Source organism: Lolium rigidum, chromosome 4 (genome assembly GCF_022539505.1).
Source record: "Lolium rigidum isolate FL_2022 chromosome 4, APGP_CSIRO_Lrig_0.1, whole genome shotgun sequence".
Lineage (NCBI taxonomy): Eukaryota > Viridiplantae > Streptophyta > Magnoliopsida > Poales > Poaceae > Lolium > Lolium rigidum.
The window spans coordinates 138,288,282-138,303,832 of record NC_061511.1 but is presented as its reverse complement, the minus strand read 5'-3'; the positions used below and the strand labels follow the sequence as shown (position 1 = coordinate 138,303,832).

The window sequence follows — 15,551 nt, the reverse complement described above, 5'->3', positions numbered from 1 at the left end:
TCAAGTAATGGGTAGCTTGATACGCGATGATAACAAACTTCAGTTCCGGCCAGGCCAGGAATCGCCAAAGAATCTAAAAAAAAACTAATTAATAATGATCTAGTGAACTGGTTTGGTTGAAAACAAATTTATTTTTATAAGCAGTAACCCGTCTATGGTTTTCTTTCAAGCTCCGCCACTGATCTTCTTGCCTTGTTTCTGTAGCGGTCAACAGATTACTATCATCAGGAACCATATTTGTATCTGTACAATGTCTATGAGTAATGCAATTAGGGTGCTCAGCACCCTACCCTTTTTATAAAAAAAAACCAGGTTTGGACCAGGCATATACAAAGAAAAAAAACAATACTGTTGAATAAGTGGTGTACATTATTCTATCATGTAGTAACCAGTATGCCTTGTCCTCGTCGCTACTCAGTACCCGCTTTGGAAGCTACTGTAGTACTAGTACTATACAGTAGGTACGCAGTACACACAAATCTGGTTGCAGCCTTGCAGGAGGACGCGATTTTTCTAACGGAACCGGTAACTACCGGTGAAGCATCCGCGGTTCGCTCGTCCCTCGCGATTCGGGGTTGAAAGCGTCGTATTTTTCTTTCTGGTTTCGTATTTCATGCTGCTTGTACCAAACAGTTCTGATATACGTATAGAATACGTGGCTGGCCCACTTGATACACTAAATATCAACGCGCAGACCATCCCCTGAATCTCTCTCTTCTCTCTCTCTCAATCTTGATCGAGGAAAAACTCCACTGCAGCTATGTGACGGCGGCCAGACCAGGAAGCTCGAGTTGGCGGCCCGCGGCCGGAACAGGAAGCTCGAGTTTGCGGGCCAAGACGGCGTTCAGAACCGCGGCAAGGCTGCGCCTAGAACGGCGGCGGCATGCATGAGCGACGGCTCGAGCTTGTAGCACAGAGCCTCCGCTTGCAAGAAGCCGAGGCTGCGGAATTGTGGCCGCAACGACGGTGAGTCTACGGCGTCCCGCATGAGGATTAACAGGAGGAAGACAAAGCTGCGTCTGCCAATGTTTCTATGTGCAGCCTAGGTTTGGGATTCGGTTTCTAGATCTAGGGATTTTTTTGATGGATTTTGAGGTCGATTCAAATATAGGCAATGGTTTTGATGGATATGTAGATCTACTCTTTCGTTTGCTCTAAGATTTGAAACGAATTTGATTTCATTTGCAAAAAAGTACGAATTTGATTACTCTATTTCTCTATAAACTTGTGAAATATTTGTGGTGCACTGAAATGAATGTCAAATCAATTCGAAATGATATCGAAATTTGTGTACGATATGTGAAATACAAATGAAAAACTGTATGAAATGCTATGATCTATTGTGCCATGTTTCTTCTTTCATTCTCATGTGTGGCCAATCTAAAATAAATGTGAGAACTTTTTGATTTACAACTGATTTCTGCCTAAAAATGTGATTGATTTCTAAAGCTTAATTGGATAATATTTGGTCCTCGTAAATTAGATATATCATATACTTCTCAATAACAAAAATGGAATATGTGTCATATGGCATTCGTACCAACTAGGTACACTAACCATGCTTGCTTAACATATCTGGTTCGATTAGCGTATGTTAGTTGTGTCATCCAGTATTTGGATCATAAAAAGGATGTCTCATATTCCCATGCGATATAAAAAATATGTTGATGTGATACTGGTATCCACAATCAAAACAAACATTGAGGATATTTTGATATTTTTCTAAAATGGAACTGAAACTAATTTGACGATTTATCAATTGGAATGAAAAATAACACATAATAAATGGTAAAATTATACCCACTGCTAGCCGTAAGATGACTAGTAGTGGCGCACCCCTCTAGTGGTGCTCCACTGATATATAGCAGTGGTGCACCAAAAACAGGTGCCCCACTGCTATGAAAATACTAGTGGCGCACCACAACAACCATGCGCCATTGCTATATTTATTTTATGATTCAGCTCCACCCCAGACTTGAGTTAGCAATGACGCATGAGTGGTGCGCCACTACTAACTGTTAGCAGTGGCGTGATAGTAGTGGCGCACCACTAGTGCGCCACTGATAGTAAAAAGTGGTGCGCCACTGATAGCCTGTTTTCTAGTAGTGAACTATAATATATGTGAATCATATTTGTGTGAAAAAGAAATAAAACAGGAATATGTGCGAAAAAATATTTGGCATCTATTAACTGGAGTATGCGTGAAAAACAAACTGAGCTTCTTCAAAAAAAATTATACTAATCATGATTTTAAATTTGTATCGAAAAACTAGATAGATTATACTGTAATATGAGATTATTAGCTAGCTGTGATGAAGTCGCCGCATTAAACGAAAAGAGAGAGCCACGCATGTAGAGCCGACAAAGCCATGTGGCTGGGACCCACGTAGGCTGCAGAAAATAACTCAATAAACGAATACACAATGAGGTAGACTTGTACTGAATGAGATGGCAGCATATGATTGGCTGGTGTGAGTCCGGTAGTTACCGGCTCCGCTAGAAATGACTATCCGCCTTGCAGGAGGTTTGGCTCTGTGTGTCCCGCATCAAGTGAAGAAGTAGCGGGAGAGAGGCACAGAGGAGCCATGGCTACGGTGGAGCAGCCGCAGATCGAGCACAGCCACCTAGCCATCAGAGGCCTCAACCTCCACGTAGCCCAAGCAGGCACAGGTACTCAGCCTGCCCCTCCGTTCCTTCCTCCACCAAGCAGTCCTCTGCCACCAAGAACTCACACGGACATCGGCGGTGAGTGGTGACCGTTGCTTCTTGCTTCCAGGTGAGCTCGGGACGGTGCTGTTCCTGCACGGCTTCCCGGAGATATGGTACTCGTGGCGTCACCAGATGCTGGCCGTGGCCGCCGCCGGGTACCGTGCCGTCGCGCCGGACTGGCGAGGGTACGGGCTATCCGACCAGCCGCCGGAGCCGGAGGCGGCGTCCTACCAAGACCTGCTGGATGATCTCCTCGCCATCATGGATGCGCTCTCCGTCCCCAAGGTATTAGCATATCCAGCCCTTGATTCTCCCCGACAATCTTGGGGAAATAATTAGTTTCTCCTGACCCAGGGGTCGGTTCTTAGTTGGGGATAAAAAATTCTTGGTTGGTGTTGGTCTCCTGAAATCAATCAATCTGTGGATTCCTTTGATCCCCTCAGCTCCAATTCCAACAAATGACTGAACTGGACACTGGAGTAACCAATCTGCGTAAATTGCTGGATGCAGGCCCAGGACTGCCCCTCTCTTTTCTGAATAAAAAAAAAGCAGACATAACTGCATATTTGAAGTATTTTGAGATGAATTGATTCAACAGTTAACCCTTTGATAGTCTACAACAGAAATACGAAAATTCTTCCCACCATCATAGGATGTTTTGCAAGCTTTTGCGAGAAAAAGCTCAAGAGGATTATGCAATGTACTCTGATCCTTCACTTGTTGACAGGCCACCAAATTGCTATATTTCCAGAATTCTGGTCTAACTATGAAGCTTCTGTATTTTTCTCATAAAAGTGTTCCAAGAAATAAGATCATTAGATATCTCCTTAATTACTTAAAAGAAGTTCCATGCTTCAGAAATTGCACCGGCAAATCAAATTTTCTCTTCTGACAACTTCCCTTCTCGCTGAACTTCAGGTTTTTCTTGTGGCGAAGGATTTTGGAGCCATGCCAGCTTATGACTTCGCTCTTCGTAACCCCAACCGCACATGTGGCGTTGTGTGCTTGGGAATCCCTTTTCTTCATGGTGCTTCCTCCTTCACCACCTTGCCAGAAGGCTTCTACATTCGGCGTTGGCGGGTTTTTCCCTAACCTGAAAATCCCATGGTAAAGATGAGCAGAGAATTTTTTTCCATGATGAGATACAGAAAGCTTGTGTGTTGTAGGAACCAGGAAGAGCAGAGGCGGATTTCGGCAGGTACGACGTCAAGCGAGTTGTGCGCACCATCTATGTTCTCTTCTCTAGAAGTGAGATCCCGATAGCGAATGAGGATCAAGAGATCATGGATCTTGCGGACCTGTCGACTCCCCTTCCAGAGTGGTTCACCGAGGAGGATCTTGCCGTCTACGCGTCCCTGTACGAGAAATCCGGTTTCCGGTACCCAATGGAGATGCCATACAGGTAAACATAACTTGGTTAATCAGGTCATGTGATAGTGGCAACTTGATAGTTACTGTTGTTAGGCCCATTTATCAATATCTTGACAGAAAGAGATGTATGATGTACCATTTGACAGGGCACTCCATAAGAGCCAGCCAATCGAAGATCCCAAGTTCCAAGTCCCAGTGTTTGTTGTCATGGGGGAGAAAGATTACGTCTTCAAGTTTCCGGGGATCGAGGCTGTCTTGAAAGATGGCGTCATGGCGAAGTTTGCGCCAGACCTGAAGGTCACATACATCCCTGAAGGAAGCCATTTCGTTCAGGAGCAGTTCCCCGACATGGTCAATGAGCTCCTCCTCGGCTTCCTGAAGGACCATCCTGTGGCTTGACAGATGCTCTATGCTTCACTTGAACTTGATCTCAGACTCAGAAGCATCATATACAGTCTGTGATGTTATGAAATTATTATATATGATTTCAGTGAAGTATATGTGATGCTGCTAATGCTTTTTCAGTGAAGGATATGTGATGTCTGGTATTTCTTCGAGTATGATAGTCAACTATGTATGAACTATGTTGTACCAATATACTGGATGTACTTTCTTTAATGTTGCATCTGCTTTCAACTATTTCATAGCCTCCCGTCCCAAGCAAACGTCGAGAGCAGGGTGTTGAGCCAAAAAAGTAAAGTCCCTAGAGTTGGGGACTGAAGAGACTTTTTTTTACAGCCAAACGTGAAGAGAAGAGAGTCTCAGAGTAGATTCAGTGTTATGCGATCATTCAAAACGTCAGATTGTTTTAGAGCCTCCTACACCACCTTGGCGTTCTTGTGCACGCAAGGCACGGCTGCAGTATATTGATGCTTAATGTTGCAAGGGCATTGCAGCATAGCAAAACGGTATAATATTTTCAGTGTTAGAATAGTTAACAATCTAGTAGGTTAGTCACATTCCCTCATTTTCAGAACAGAGTAAGTAGCTTAAAAACATTTGATGCATTCCATCATATACACCGGTGCAACCGTGCAAGTAACAGATGGAAGAAGTGAAAACAAAAGGAGAAGATTACCTGGACAACCAACAGAGACCAAACATAAGTAGTCCTTGAGAGCAGGTTTGAACCCAGGTGCATATACTCCTGATTTTTTAAATGCATTTCAAACCTATTTCAAAATATCAAAAAGATCCGGCAAAAATGCGTCGAGTACATATTAATATTCTATGTCCTCGTAAAGTCGTTTCACGAAAAACTGATATCTTTGGTGTCATATATAATAAGACAAAATTTAGTGATAAGAAAAGGCTCTTAGTGAGACTTTTTTTTATCTTTTTTACACAAGACACAATATAAGTTGATTATCCATGAAACTTGGCGTGCGTACATAGAATGTCGATATGTGCGAGCCAATTTTTTGTTCGGAATTATTTGACACATAAAATATTTTTTCCGGTAGCAACAGCATGTGCGCATGGGCTCAAATGTGCATTTCCCTTGAGAGCACGGCTATTAAACTTATAAGTATTCTTTTTAGGAAAAATAAGCCTATTGTTTGGGCACCACTGGGAGAGAAGAGGAAGTTAAATCAGGAATTATAAAAGGACGATTATGTACTTCGTCTATCTTTCAAGAAACTGTTAGATCTATCTGCCTTACAAAAATAATACATGTATAAATACGACGCCTCCGCTTTATCATCCCTTCAACTGCACTGGGAACAGAACCGGCATTAAGGCAAAAACAAGACAATACTGATCAGCCCTCAGGAAGACAAGGCAATCATCAGCAAAGAGCAAATGAGAGATCCATGGAGCACTAGGGCACACCCGAATCCCTCTATCTATCCATCCTCCATCATAAAACTTCAGTAAAGATGATAAACCCTCACCACACAAAAGAAATAAATATGGTGATATTGGATCACCTTGCCGCAATCCCCGGGAGGGCTTAAAACTCTGCAGCAATTCTCCATTAACTTTGATCTGGAAATTGACTGTACCCACACATCTCATAACAAGAGAAACCCATTGTTCATCAAAGCCCATTTTTTGCAAAATTCCTTGTAGATAGGCCCACTCCACTCTATCATAGGCTTTAATCATATCAAGCTTCACCGCACACCAACCTTGGCACCCTTTCTTCTTCCTCATTGAGTGGATGCACTCATAGGCAGTCAGAACATTGTCTGTGATTAGTCTCCTGGGAACAAACGCACTTTGAACATAAAGATATCGGCCTATACTGGGTAATGTTCTGAGGATTCTTCACTTTTGGAATCAGAACGATAATGGTTGTATTGACAATTTCAGGCATATGACCTTGGTAGGGGCTAGGGTTCTACGGGTCTAGGGCGGAGGTGGTAAGGGTGGAAGTGAGGGCGGAGAGGCTGGAGGGCTCGGCGCCGGCGGCTGGGCGCCGTCGCGGAGGAAGGAGGCGGCGGCTAGGGTTGGGTGCGGCTGGGCCTAGGGGGTCTCCCGTCTCCCTTCAGGAGACGAGACAGTATGATACTGAATATTTGTCTGATTAATCACGAAGGGTACATGTGTTTATATAGGAGGACGGCCTCCTCTAAACCCTAATTTACTTGGGATATGCCCCTAATTTACTTGGGTTAAGCCCACAACTAGCCACTAGTGGGCTTCTTGCGTGTATAGGTCAGACCGACCATAACAGACCTCCTTGTAGAAATGCCAATACAGCACTAGCAACATCATCCTTAACCAGCTGCCAGTGTTTGAAAGAAACCGGCTATGAATCCATCCACCCCAGGGGCTTTTGATGGCTTCATATCGAACAAGGCTTTCTCCACCTCCTTTTCCTCAAAAGGCCTGCATAATCTGTTGTTCATCATATTAGTTACTTTAACTGGGACCGAATTCAGAATAGCCTGCACATCTATGCTCTTTCTCTTCCAGTACTACACCATTCTCATCAGTAAGCACCCTGATCCGATTTTGACTTCTCCTAACTGAAGATCTTGCATGAAAAAATGATGTATTCCGATCCCCCTTCTTCAGCCAGTCTACTCTCGAACGCTGCTTAGCCATGATCTCCTCCATCCGAAGAAGTTCAGAGAGCTTTCATGCCAAATCCTTTTCTCTCACCGAAGTCCCACGGTACAAAGAATCTGCACGCTCTTTTTCAAATGCCTTTCGACACTTTTTTATCCTTCTTCCTATATCACCAAACTTCTTTGAACTCTAGGTCGAAAGACCAACTTGCATCTGGCTTAACGCCTCCTGCAGACCTGCAAGGTCTCTTGCACCAGATCCGTTCTGCCAACTGTCAATAATAGCTTTTTCGTAGCTTTCCTCCCTACGCCAAGCGTCTTCATACATAAAAGGCCTAGGCCCTCTTTCACTTTCACTTTCACTATCCAAGAGCGTACGCAACTTTGTGATCAACACACAATGGTCAGATTTTGGAGAAGGAGAATGCCTCACTACTGACCCACTGTATAGATCATCCATGGCTGGGCTGGCCAACATCCTGTCAAGACGGATCTTCACATTTGCATTCCCCTCTCGGCCATTGAAGAAAGTCTGTCATATGTTACGGCAAGAAATAAGGCAGAGCACCCTTCCAGTAGTTGGAGCAGCAAACAAGTTCACAAGCGAATTTGATGTGGCAAACTGGTTCTCCTGTACCCATTAGGCTACTTAGGAGATATATACTCTCTCGTGTTTTCACAGATAATAAGTTACGAACCAATCAAAGCTACCCACCAATCACTATTGGGTATAAGGCATATATCACTTGGGTGCTTAAAAAACGTTTCAAGCACAACGATAAGAAATAATAATTACAAGGTGTGTACTCTCATGGGCACCAATCCAGTGTGTTGCTAATGGATTTGTTTTACAATTTCCCATACATGTGTACACTAAAGCACTGCCGGTTGTGTTCTGGCTTAGCGAACTTGATTGTAGTATATAGCTTTTAGATTATCAACAATTCTTAGTAAATGCTGACAGTCAAATTCTACTATTAACCAACTCATTGGTAAATTAGATGATACTGCCATAATAGATTTTTTTGGTACTCAAATTGAAAGGTTTATAGATATTTTAGAGAGAGGAGATATATTTACAGATAGCAACATATATGAGTTAATTAACCAGATTGTCATTTCATCTAGAAGAGACAGAGACAAATTAAAATAGCCTGATTGAACTCATGGATAACATGGAGAAATGTATTCATAAACTGCCTCCGACAATTCTGAATTTATTTCACTGTGACCTTTCAAAAATTATCTTAAATACCTGGTGATGTTGCACTTCTTTGCGTTCATTTATTTGTAGTTGATGGCGAGCTGGCAGGAAAGGCCATTGCTCGGGATGCTGATATTGAGAAGCAGGCATTGAAGATAAAAAAAATACAGTCCGTCAATTATGAGCTTCTGGTTTCTCATGTTCTCTTTTATTGACTGACAAGCCTAATAAGAATACTAAAGCTCTAAGTAGGCAGAGAGTGACCTATTTCATAGATGAAGGAGCATAAAGTACATACTCGTACTGTTTTCTCGGCACAACGGATATTTGTAGCAACCATCCTACCACGTAAAGCGCTGTTTCACCTTCAAGTCTTCAGAATGCCTCTTAAATGTGGGACAACTCCTGCAATGAACAGCGGATCATTAGAGAAGTACAATCTTAAAAATTCTTTATGGATTAGAAAAATAAGTGAAACAAAGGCAAAGTTCTCAGGAATTGAACAGAAAGGCAATAACTCAGTCAGGGTCATCTTTAAATAAACATTTGATACTTTTCTGTTATAACTTATGATGCAATGGTACATGGTAGTCGCCAATTCTCCATTGCAGTACCTTAGAAGCTTCAGCAGAACTCTGAAAAGCCTTTGTCCCTCGTTCCCTTGCTTTTTGTTTGATCCTGATAGCAGAACTCTGTAAAGCCTCTCAGTTTGTATTTCTTTCACTTACTACAATTTCAATTAAGAAGCTTGAGCTATGTGAACCTTATCAGCCTGATAAAATGATGTAAACTTGTGTGCAGCTCACGTAACTGTAGAAAAGAATCCAACTTAGCCAAGAACAGAAACAAGGAGAAAAAGAGAGGGAAAATCCTCCACGAGAGGATCTCGGTGGAGGAAAAGGATGTTGATGCAGATTCTAACCTAGAGAACACCCAACTTAGCCAGGTTTATCTATTTCCCTCCTAGAATCTCTGTCGTCTTTCCTCTACTTTTCTCTTTTGTTGTTTTCTTCCTGCCAAAAATCAAGGGAAGAAATAGAAAACGTAAAGATGATAGACGGGGACTGTGCTTGTTCATTAAAGTCCATGATTCAACTTGTTTAGATGCATATAATCCCATCAAAGATTCTACTTGTTCAGTTCATGAAATCTGGTAATAAAGCTGACAGATAAAACACTGACAGAAAAGAAGAAGAAATGTAGACTTGATATAACATACTTTAACGGTACATAACCAACAGATAAACCCAAGTCATGTGCATACTCCATAACTTTTAGATTCATCTAGCCCAAGTCTATCATTTACAAAACTTACAACCCACATTCTATCATCTCTTACTAACATATAAACAAACACTTGATTTCATCTCTTCACACAGTACTACTTTTCTAGTTCTAATATATCAGAATCCCTGCCATATATTAAAAAAATATGGTTCTACAATACAATGGAGATGATTAGGAACAGAAAGGATCCCTGCCAAAAGCGGACACTTACCGAAGAGTTAAATCGCTTGCATATAATGACACATGTTTTGGCATGTGCTCGAGAAAAAAAAAAAGAGTACTGCATCATTCAATCCCCCAGGCTGTTGAGGATAATTAGCAAATTATCCTCAAACTGACAGCATAGCTTGAAAATTACAGAAATGGTTTCTTCCTAGCGACGAAAACATTGAGCCCAGAGCCCCAGACTACAAAAGAAGACCAGCAACTAAAACTTCTCATACTGGTGTACATAACTGCGAGCTGTAGGCAGAACAAAGCCACAGCTGTTCAGGAAAAAAAAAGGTTATTTTACTGTAAAGTTTGTTCATGTGTCTTAATTTTCTAAGCATCCCCATATCATTTATTCATACTAGATGACCCGTTGCACCACTGGCGCAAAAGGCTGAAGCAAGACAGTATTCAAGCTATAAGTTTTACAATAATATGTTTTAAATTTTATAAATTGGTTGGTTAATTGATTTAAATGGATCAACATTCACTCACTTTAGTTTTATTTTTTTATCTTTCTTGGCAGAACAGAGACATTATTTAGCTCATTTGGCTAAGCAAGGCGAATCATTTGACTCATATGCGATGTTATTTGTTCAGGAGAGAGTCTTTATTTCTGTGAAACATATGTGTTTCCAAACCACGTACATGTAGGTGAGGCGCCGAAGACAGTAGCTATTACCAGTCCTGAAGCTTCATCCAAGGAAGAGGCAGTAAAGAGCAGCTGCAAAGCTGCCATATCAGTTCTGAAGAGCGGGAAATCTATTTGCCTGGTGGATCTGAACTATAACCACAGATCACACGGAGAGGTATATGTTGTCGAGGCAAAAGAAGCTCTGTGGTTTGCTACTTTCATGGGTTCCAAGCCCTTTCTCAGTGGGAGCCAATGGTTGATGGGATCCACGCATGCGAGGAGTATTGCCAGAAGCTAGTGGTGGAGCATCCAGAAGAAGAACAAGCTAACTTCCTGTACAGGATGAAATGCAGCAGCACCTGTTGCTGGGTTGCACAAAGCCTTTTTGGTTGATCTGCAGCTTGCAAAGCAGCGATTTAAGAATACTGGAGATGGACTGGGAGTAAACAAGGAGCAGGAATATATAGCTAATACTATCAGTAGTATGTTGTTTAGATCTATAGTATGTATGTTGGCTTAAAACCTGTAGCACGTGTGCTATATTCTTGCATATTCGCGTGGTAGTAGAGCCATCAAGCATCATCAGGAGTATGAGTTTAGACCACATTGCAATCTGGCATTCAGAATTATGAAGTAAATATCTGCACTGAAAACCGTGAAATAAGTAATAAGCAAACTAACAGAGAGAATGAATCCACCAAAACAAGCAAGCAGAGTTTATTTCAATGTTCTCTTTAAAACAAACTAATAGTCTTTTGTCAGTAGGCCATTTAATTTGTGTAACCTATAGATAGCATAAAATATATCATAGCTTGAAGTGCATTCCTGGCAAAAGATCAGGACTATAAGCCGATTATCAATGGCAACAAAAATCTTTCGTTTAATCACATTTTGGTTGCACTTGGTTTCAGTTTCTACAACCATTCAAGATTGGTAGTATGCACCTGATGTAACAACTACTTGGAGATCTCAGATTTAATGGAAAATATGTGGTGCATGTGAAGATCAGTGAAACAAGCATCATGAAGGTGAGATCTGTTAAAACAATCTCCATCCTACTGAATATAGAAGTACCTAAAACATGTGTGAATACTGATTAGCTCTGTCCAGCTGGTGCTCTAGGAAGTTGTTTCAGTAAAACAGAATGATTGTTACCCCAAGTTTGTGGTGCAGTCATTTTGCAAAGATCGCTCAATTTATGACAGATTTGTAACTTAATTTGGACATGATATTCCTCCTATTTTTTCTTAAAGCAAAACAAGCTGTACCTACAGCAGCGAATCGAAACATATGTAATTGGCCGCAAAGAACTCTGGCCCATACTTCATGCCATGCATAGCAGATAAAGTTCAAGTTTGGGCAATAGTTCGTGCCACACATACAAATATATAAAGTTGAGGCCATAGCTCGGGCCGAGGATCTTGCCAAGGGATGGCCTAGTAGCATTCCTCACATACGGACCAGAAGGGTTGCTTACAAAAGCGAGCTTGCATATTTGTAAAATCACTTACATATTTGTAAGAAGGATGCAAATTGGTTTTATTTCCTAAAATTCAAACTTGAAAAAGCACATCAACAACGGAAGCATGTTCCAATAACAGCAGACATCAAGAGTACTGCATCATTCAATCCCCCAGGCTGTAGAGAATAATTAGAAAATTATCGCAAGCTGACAGCATACCTTGAAAATTACAGCAATGGTTTCTTCCTAGCTACGAAAACATTGAGCCCAGACTACAAAAGATGACCAGCAACTAAAACTTATCATACTGGTGTATATAACTACGAGCTGTAGGCAGAGCAAAGCCACAGCTGTCCAGAGCAAAAAAATTGGTTCGTCTACTGTAAAGTTTGTTCATGTGTCTTTATTTTCTAAGCATCTCCATATCATATATTCATATATTCATGAAGAAATTAGATATCATGTCATGTACAGTTAAAAGAAAATAGATACCATATACTCATGAAGTTCTGTAGGAAATAGTTGAGGTTCAGTTAAAGCTTAAATATGACCAGTATCTAAAACTTCAAAAGATGATCAGAAACATGATATAGATCTGAGGGGAAAAGGAACATTTACCTTTGATTGGGCGCTTGTGGTGTTCTTGTCTTCACAAACTTTAAATGGCTTTGGATTATGTAGTAGGAGTAGTACGGCAATGGTGCGTGCTTTCGACGCGTGGTGGAGTGCCGCTTCCGATCGCCATTGTGCCAAGCAGACGTTGGTGGGTTGCATATTATCCAGGCTAAGGGCATCTCCAGGTGCGACACATTTCCCGCGGCCGTCCGCTTTGCGTCGCCAGGCAGACACCAAAATGATCGCGAGGGGCGAAATGTTCGTTTGCGTCGGGCAGCGGTTCAACGCATTTTGGACATGCAAGTGTTTTTTTTTTTTTGGTGCTCGCGAAAAAGTAGTACTCAATGATGTCAGGTTGATCCAATCGAATAGATTCACCGGATACTTCAATCGAATAGGTTCAAACATATTTAACATACAAAGAACAAATTTAAAAATATATAAACTAAAACTAATTTTTGGCCTTCTTGTTAGAAGGTCCTGCCTCGTCGTCCAAACTTCTACGCCTCTTGCTTGTCACCTCCTCGTCGGAAGAGGAACTGGAGGACGACACGCCCGTCGAGGAGTTGGACCTGGAAGAAATGTCGTCTTCGTCGTCGTCGTCGGTGAACGGACGACAACGACGACGCGCCGCCCGCGCCAGCGCCCTTGCCCGGGCCCTGGACTTCTTCTTTGCCGCCGCCTTGTCGTCCGCCGCCTCCTGCGCCTCCAACCGGGCGAACTTGGTGTCGGAGTCCTCCTTCTCCTCCTGCCCCTCCTCCTCATCCTCGGCGTCGCTGCCAGCGCCGCCTCCGTCCTCGTCCTGGCCTTCGCTGGCATTGCCGCCTCCGTCCTCCTCCTCCTCACTCGGCATGGAGGCAGGGTCGCTGGGCGTGGAGCCCGGATCGCTTGGCGTCGCAGGGGATTCCCACCAATGCAGAAATCCGGGCGACTTGCCCTCGCTCTCCGAGTCCGACGGCAGCGTGTAGTCGCTCATGGCGTGCCGGTGTTGGAGAAGAAGAAGAAGAAGAGGAAGAAGAAGGAGGCGGTTCAACTTGAATTACCGTAGACGCGGGGGTTATAATCTGCGGGGATTAACGGCGGCGCGTATAACGAAGAGGCCGGCAGTTGCTCTTCCGCGGAGGTTCGGCGCTCCATTGCGGCGGTTGGCGGGTTGATCGGCGCGGTTGCCACACCGGCGGTTGACATTCGCGCGCTTGCTGTGAATTCGAGGCCGATCGAATCTAGGTCGCTGCCATGAGGGCCCGTGGGGAAGCAAGCGGACGCTAGGCGCGACCGCGCAGCGTCCGCGGAGACACAAACCTAGCGCATATTTGCGTCGCGTTTGCGTCGCCACGGACGCCGCGGACACGATGCTGATGGGTTCGTTGCATAGAAAACAAAAAATTTCCTACCGCAAAGACGAATAAATCCAAGATCTAATCTATGGAAAAGCCAAGATCTAATCTACAAGATCGGAGCAACGAGATGGAGATGAGACTAACCCTCGAAGATTCCAAAGCCTACGAGATTAATCTCGTTGTTGGTGTAGACGATCGTCCCCGGTGCTGCAATCCGACAGCACTTCCGTACTCGGTCGCGCGTACGGTGTCGATGAAGCCCTTCCTCTCCCCGTTCCAGCGGGCAGCGGAGGTGTGGTATATCTCCTCCAAGTTCCAGCAGCACGACGGCGTGGTGGTGGTGGTGGAGGAAGAAAGGCTGCAGGGGCTTCGCCTAGCCGGAGCAGCGTATGGTGGAGGAGAGAGGCGGCCAGAGGAGGGGACAATGGATGGGATGGTAGCCGGCCACCCCCTCCCCTCTTTATATAGGGGGCCAGGTCGGTGGGGTGGCCCCCTTTCCCATCTAGGGTTAGGGGCGGCGGCCAAGTGGGGGGAAGAGGGATTTCTTCCCCCCAAGTTGATCCCCCCTAGGGTTTTGGGGAAACCCTAGGGGTTTGGCCGGCTGGGCCTTGAGGGGCATGTGCCCCTGGCCCATCAGGCTAGGGAGCACCCCCTCGGACCATGCTAGGCCTCCTAGGGTCGTGGGCCCACTGGTGGGACCCCTGGAACCTTCTAGAACCTTCCCGGTCATCCACCGGAAAAATCCCGAACTTCTCCGAAACCTAGACATCAACTTCCCTTATATGAATCTTATTCTCCGGACTATTCCGGACCTCCTCGTGACGTCATGGATCCCATCCGAGACTCCGAACAAACTTCGTCTCCATACCATATTCAAATCTACTTATGCGACATCGAACCTTAAGCGCGTCACCCTACGGTTCGCGAACTATGCAGACATGGTCGAGACTCCTCTCCAAGCAATAACTAATAGCGGGATCTGGAGATCCATAATGGCTCCCACATATTCAACGATGACTTAGTGATCGATTGAACCATTTACATACGATGCCGATTCCCTTTGTCACGCGATATTTTACTTGTCCGAGGTTCGATCATCGGTATCTTCATACCTTGTTCAACCTCGTTACCGACAAGTACTCTTTACTCGTACCGTGGTATGTCATCTCTTGTGATCTTAATCACATGCTTGCAAGCTATTCAGACGACGTGCCACCGAGAGGGCCCAGAGTGTATCTATCCGTCATCAGGATGGACAAATCCCACTATTGATCCATATGCATCAACTCACACTTTCCGAATACTTAATCCCATATTTATAACCACCCATTTACGCAATGGCGTTTGATATAATCAAAGTACCCTTCCGATGTAAGTGATTTACATGATCTCATGGTCGAAGGACTTAGGCAACTGTGTATTAAAAGCTTATAGCAAATTGAACTTAATGACTTGATCTTATGCTACGCTTATTTGGGTGTGTGTCCATTACATCATTCAACTAATGACATAACCTTGTTATTAATAACATTCAATGTTCATGATCACAAAACCATGATCATCCATTAATCAACAAGCTAGTTATACAAGAGGCTTACTAGGGACTTCTTATTGTTTACATAACACACATGTATCAATGTTTCGGTTAATACAATTAATCAATTATAGCATGGTATGAAAAACATTTATCATAAACACAAAG

At 43.5% G+C, this 15,551-nt stretch overlaps 1 protein-coding gene and 2 long non-coding RNA genes across 4 annotated transcripts; 1 reads left to right on the top strand and 2 right to left on the bottom strand.

The window, feature by feature from the left end:
- The first annotated feature begins 403 nt into the window (after positions 1-403).
- On the top strand, positions 404-4,719 carry LOC124705782 (AB hydrolase superfamily protein YfhM-like). Its single transcript, XM_047237475.1, has 6 exons — positions 404-484; positions 2,516-2,670; positions 2,777-2,994; positions 3,628-3,789; positions 3,876-4,111; positions 4,227-4,719. The coding sequence occupies exons 2-6, from the start codon at positions 2,586-2,588 to the stop codon at positions 4,477-4,479; spliced, it is 954 nt and encodes a 317-aa protein (XP_047093431.1). The 5' UTR covers positions 404-484; positions 2,516-2,585; the 3' UTR covers positions 4,480-4,719.
- Positions 4,720-8,380: 3,661 nt separating this feature from the next.
- LOC124648560 lies at positions 8,381-9,288 on the bottom strand. Its single transcript, XR_006986448.1, has 5 exons — positions 9,224-9,288; positions 9,065-9,111; positions 8,916-8,979; positions 8,606-8,706; positions 8,381-8,421 (listed from the first exon to the last, which is right to left on the bottom strand). It is a non-coding gene; the product is annotated as an uncharacterized LOC124648560 (long non-coding RNA).
- A 1,191-nt stretch (positions 9,289-10,479) lies between these two features.
- On the bottom strand, positions 10,480-12,557 carry LOC124648559. Of its 2 annotated transcripts, none has more exons than XR_006986447.1 (3): positions 12,513-12,557; positions 10,956-11,078; positions 10,480-10,826 (listed from the first exon to the last, which is right to left on the bottom strand). It is a non-coding gene; the product is annotated as an uncharacterized LOC124648559 (long non-coding RNA). The 2 variants fall into 2 exon arrangements; XR_006986446.1 differs by having other exon boundaries at positions 10,956-11,073.
- Positions 12,558-15,551: the final 2,994 nt, after the last annotated feature.

What these genes read in the sequence shown, in the direction of transcription:
- LOC124705782 (XM_047237475.1), top strand. Translation starts at nt 2,586, where the DNA reads ATGGCTACGGTGGAGCAGCCGCAGATCGAGCACAGCCACCTAGCCATC. An exon ending in CGTAGCCCAAGCAGGCACAG is followed by an intron (nt 2,671 to 2,776) that starts GTACTCAGCCTG and finishes TCTTGCTTCCAG; the next exon opens with GTGAGCTCGGGACGGTGCTG. An exon ending in TCTACATTCGGCGTTGGCGG is followed by an intron (nt 3,790 to 3,875) that starts GTTTTTCCCTAA and finishes TGTGTGTTGTAG; the next exon opens with GAACCAGGAAGAGCAGAGGC.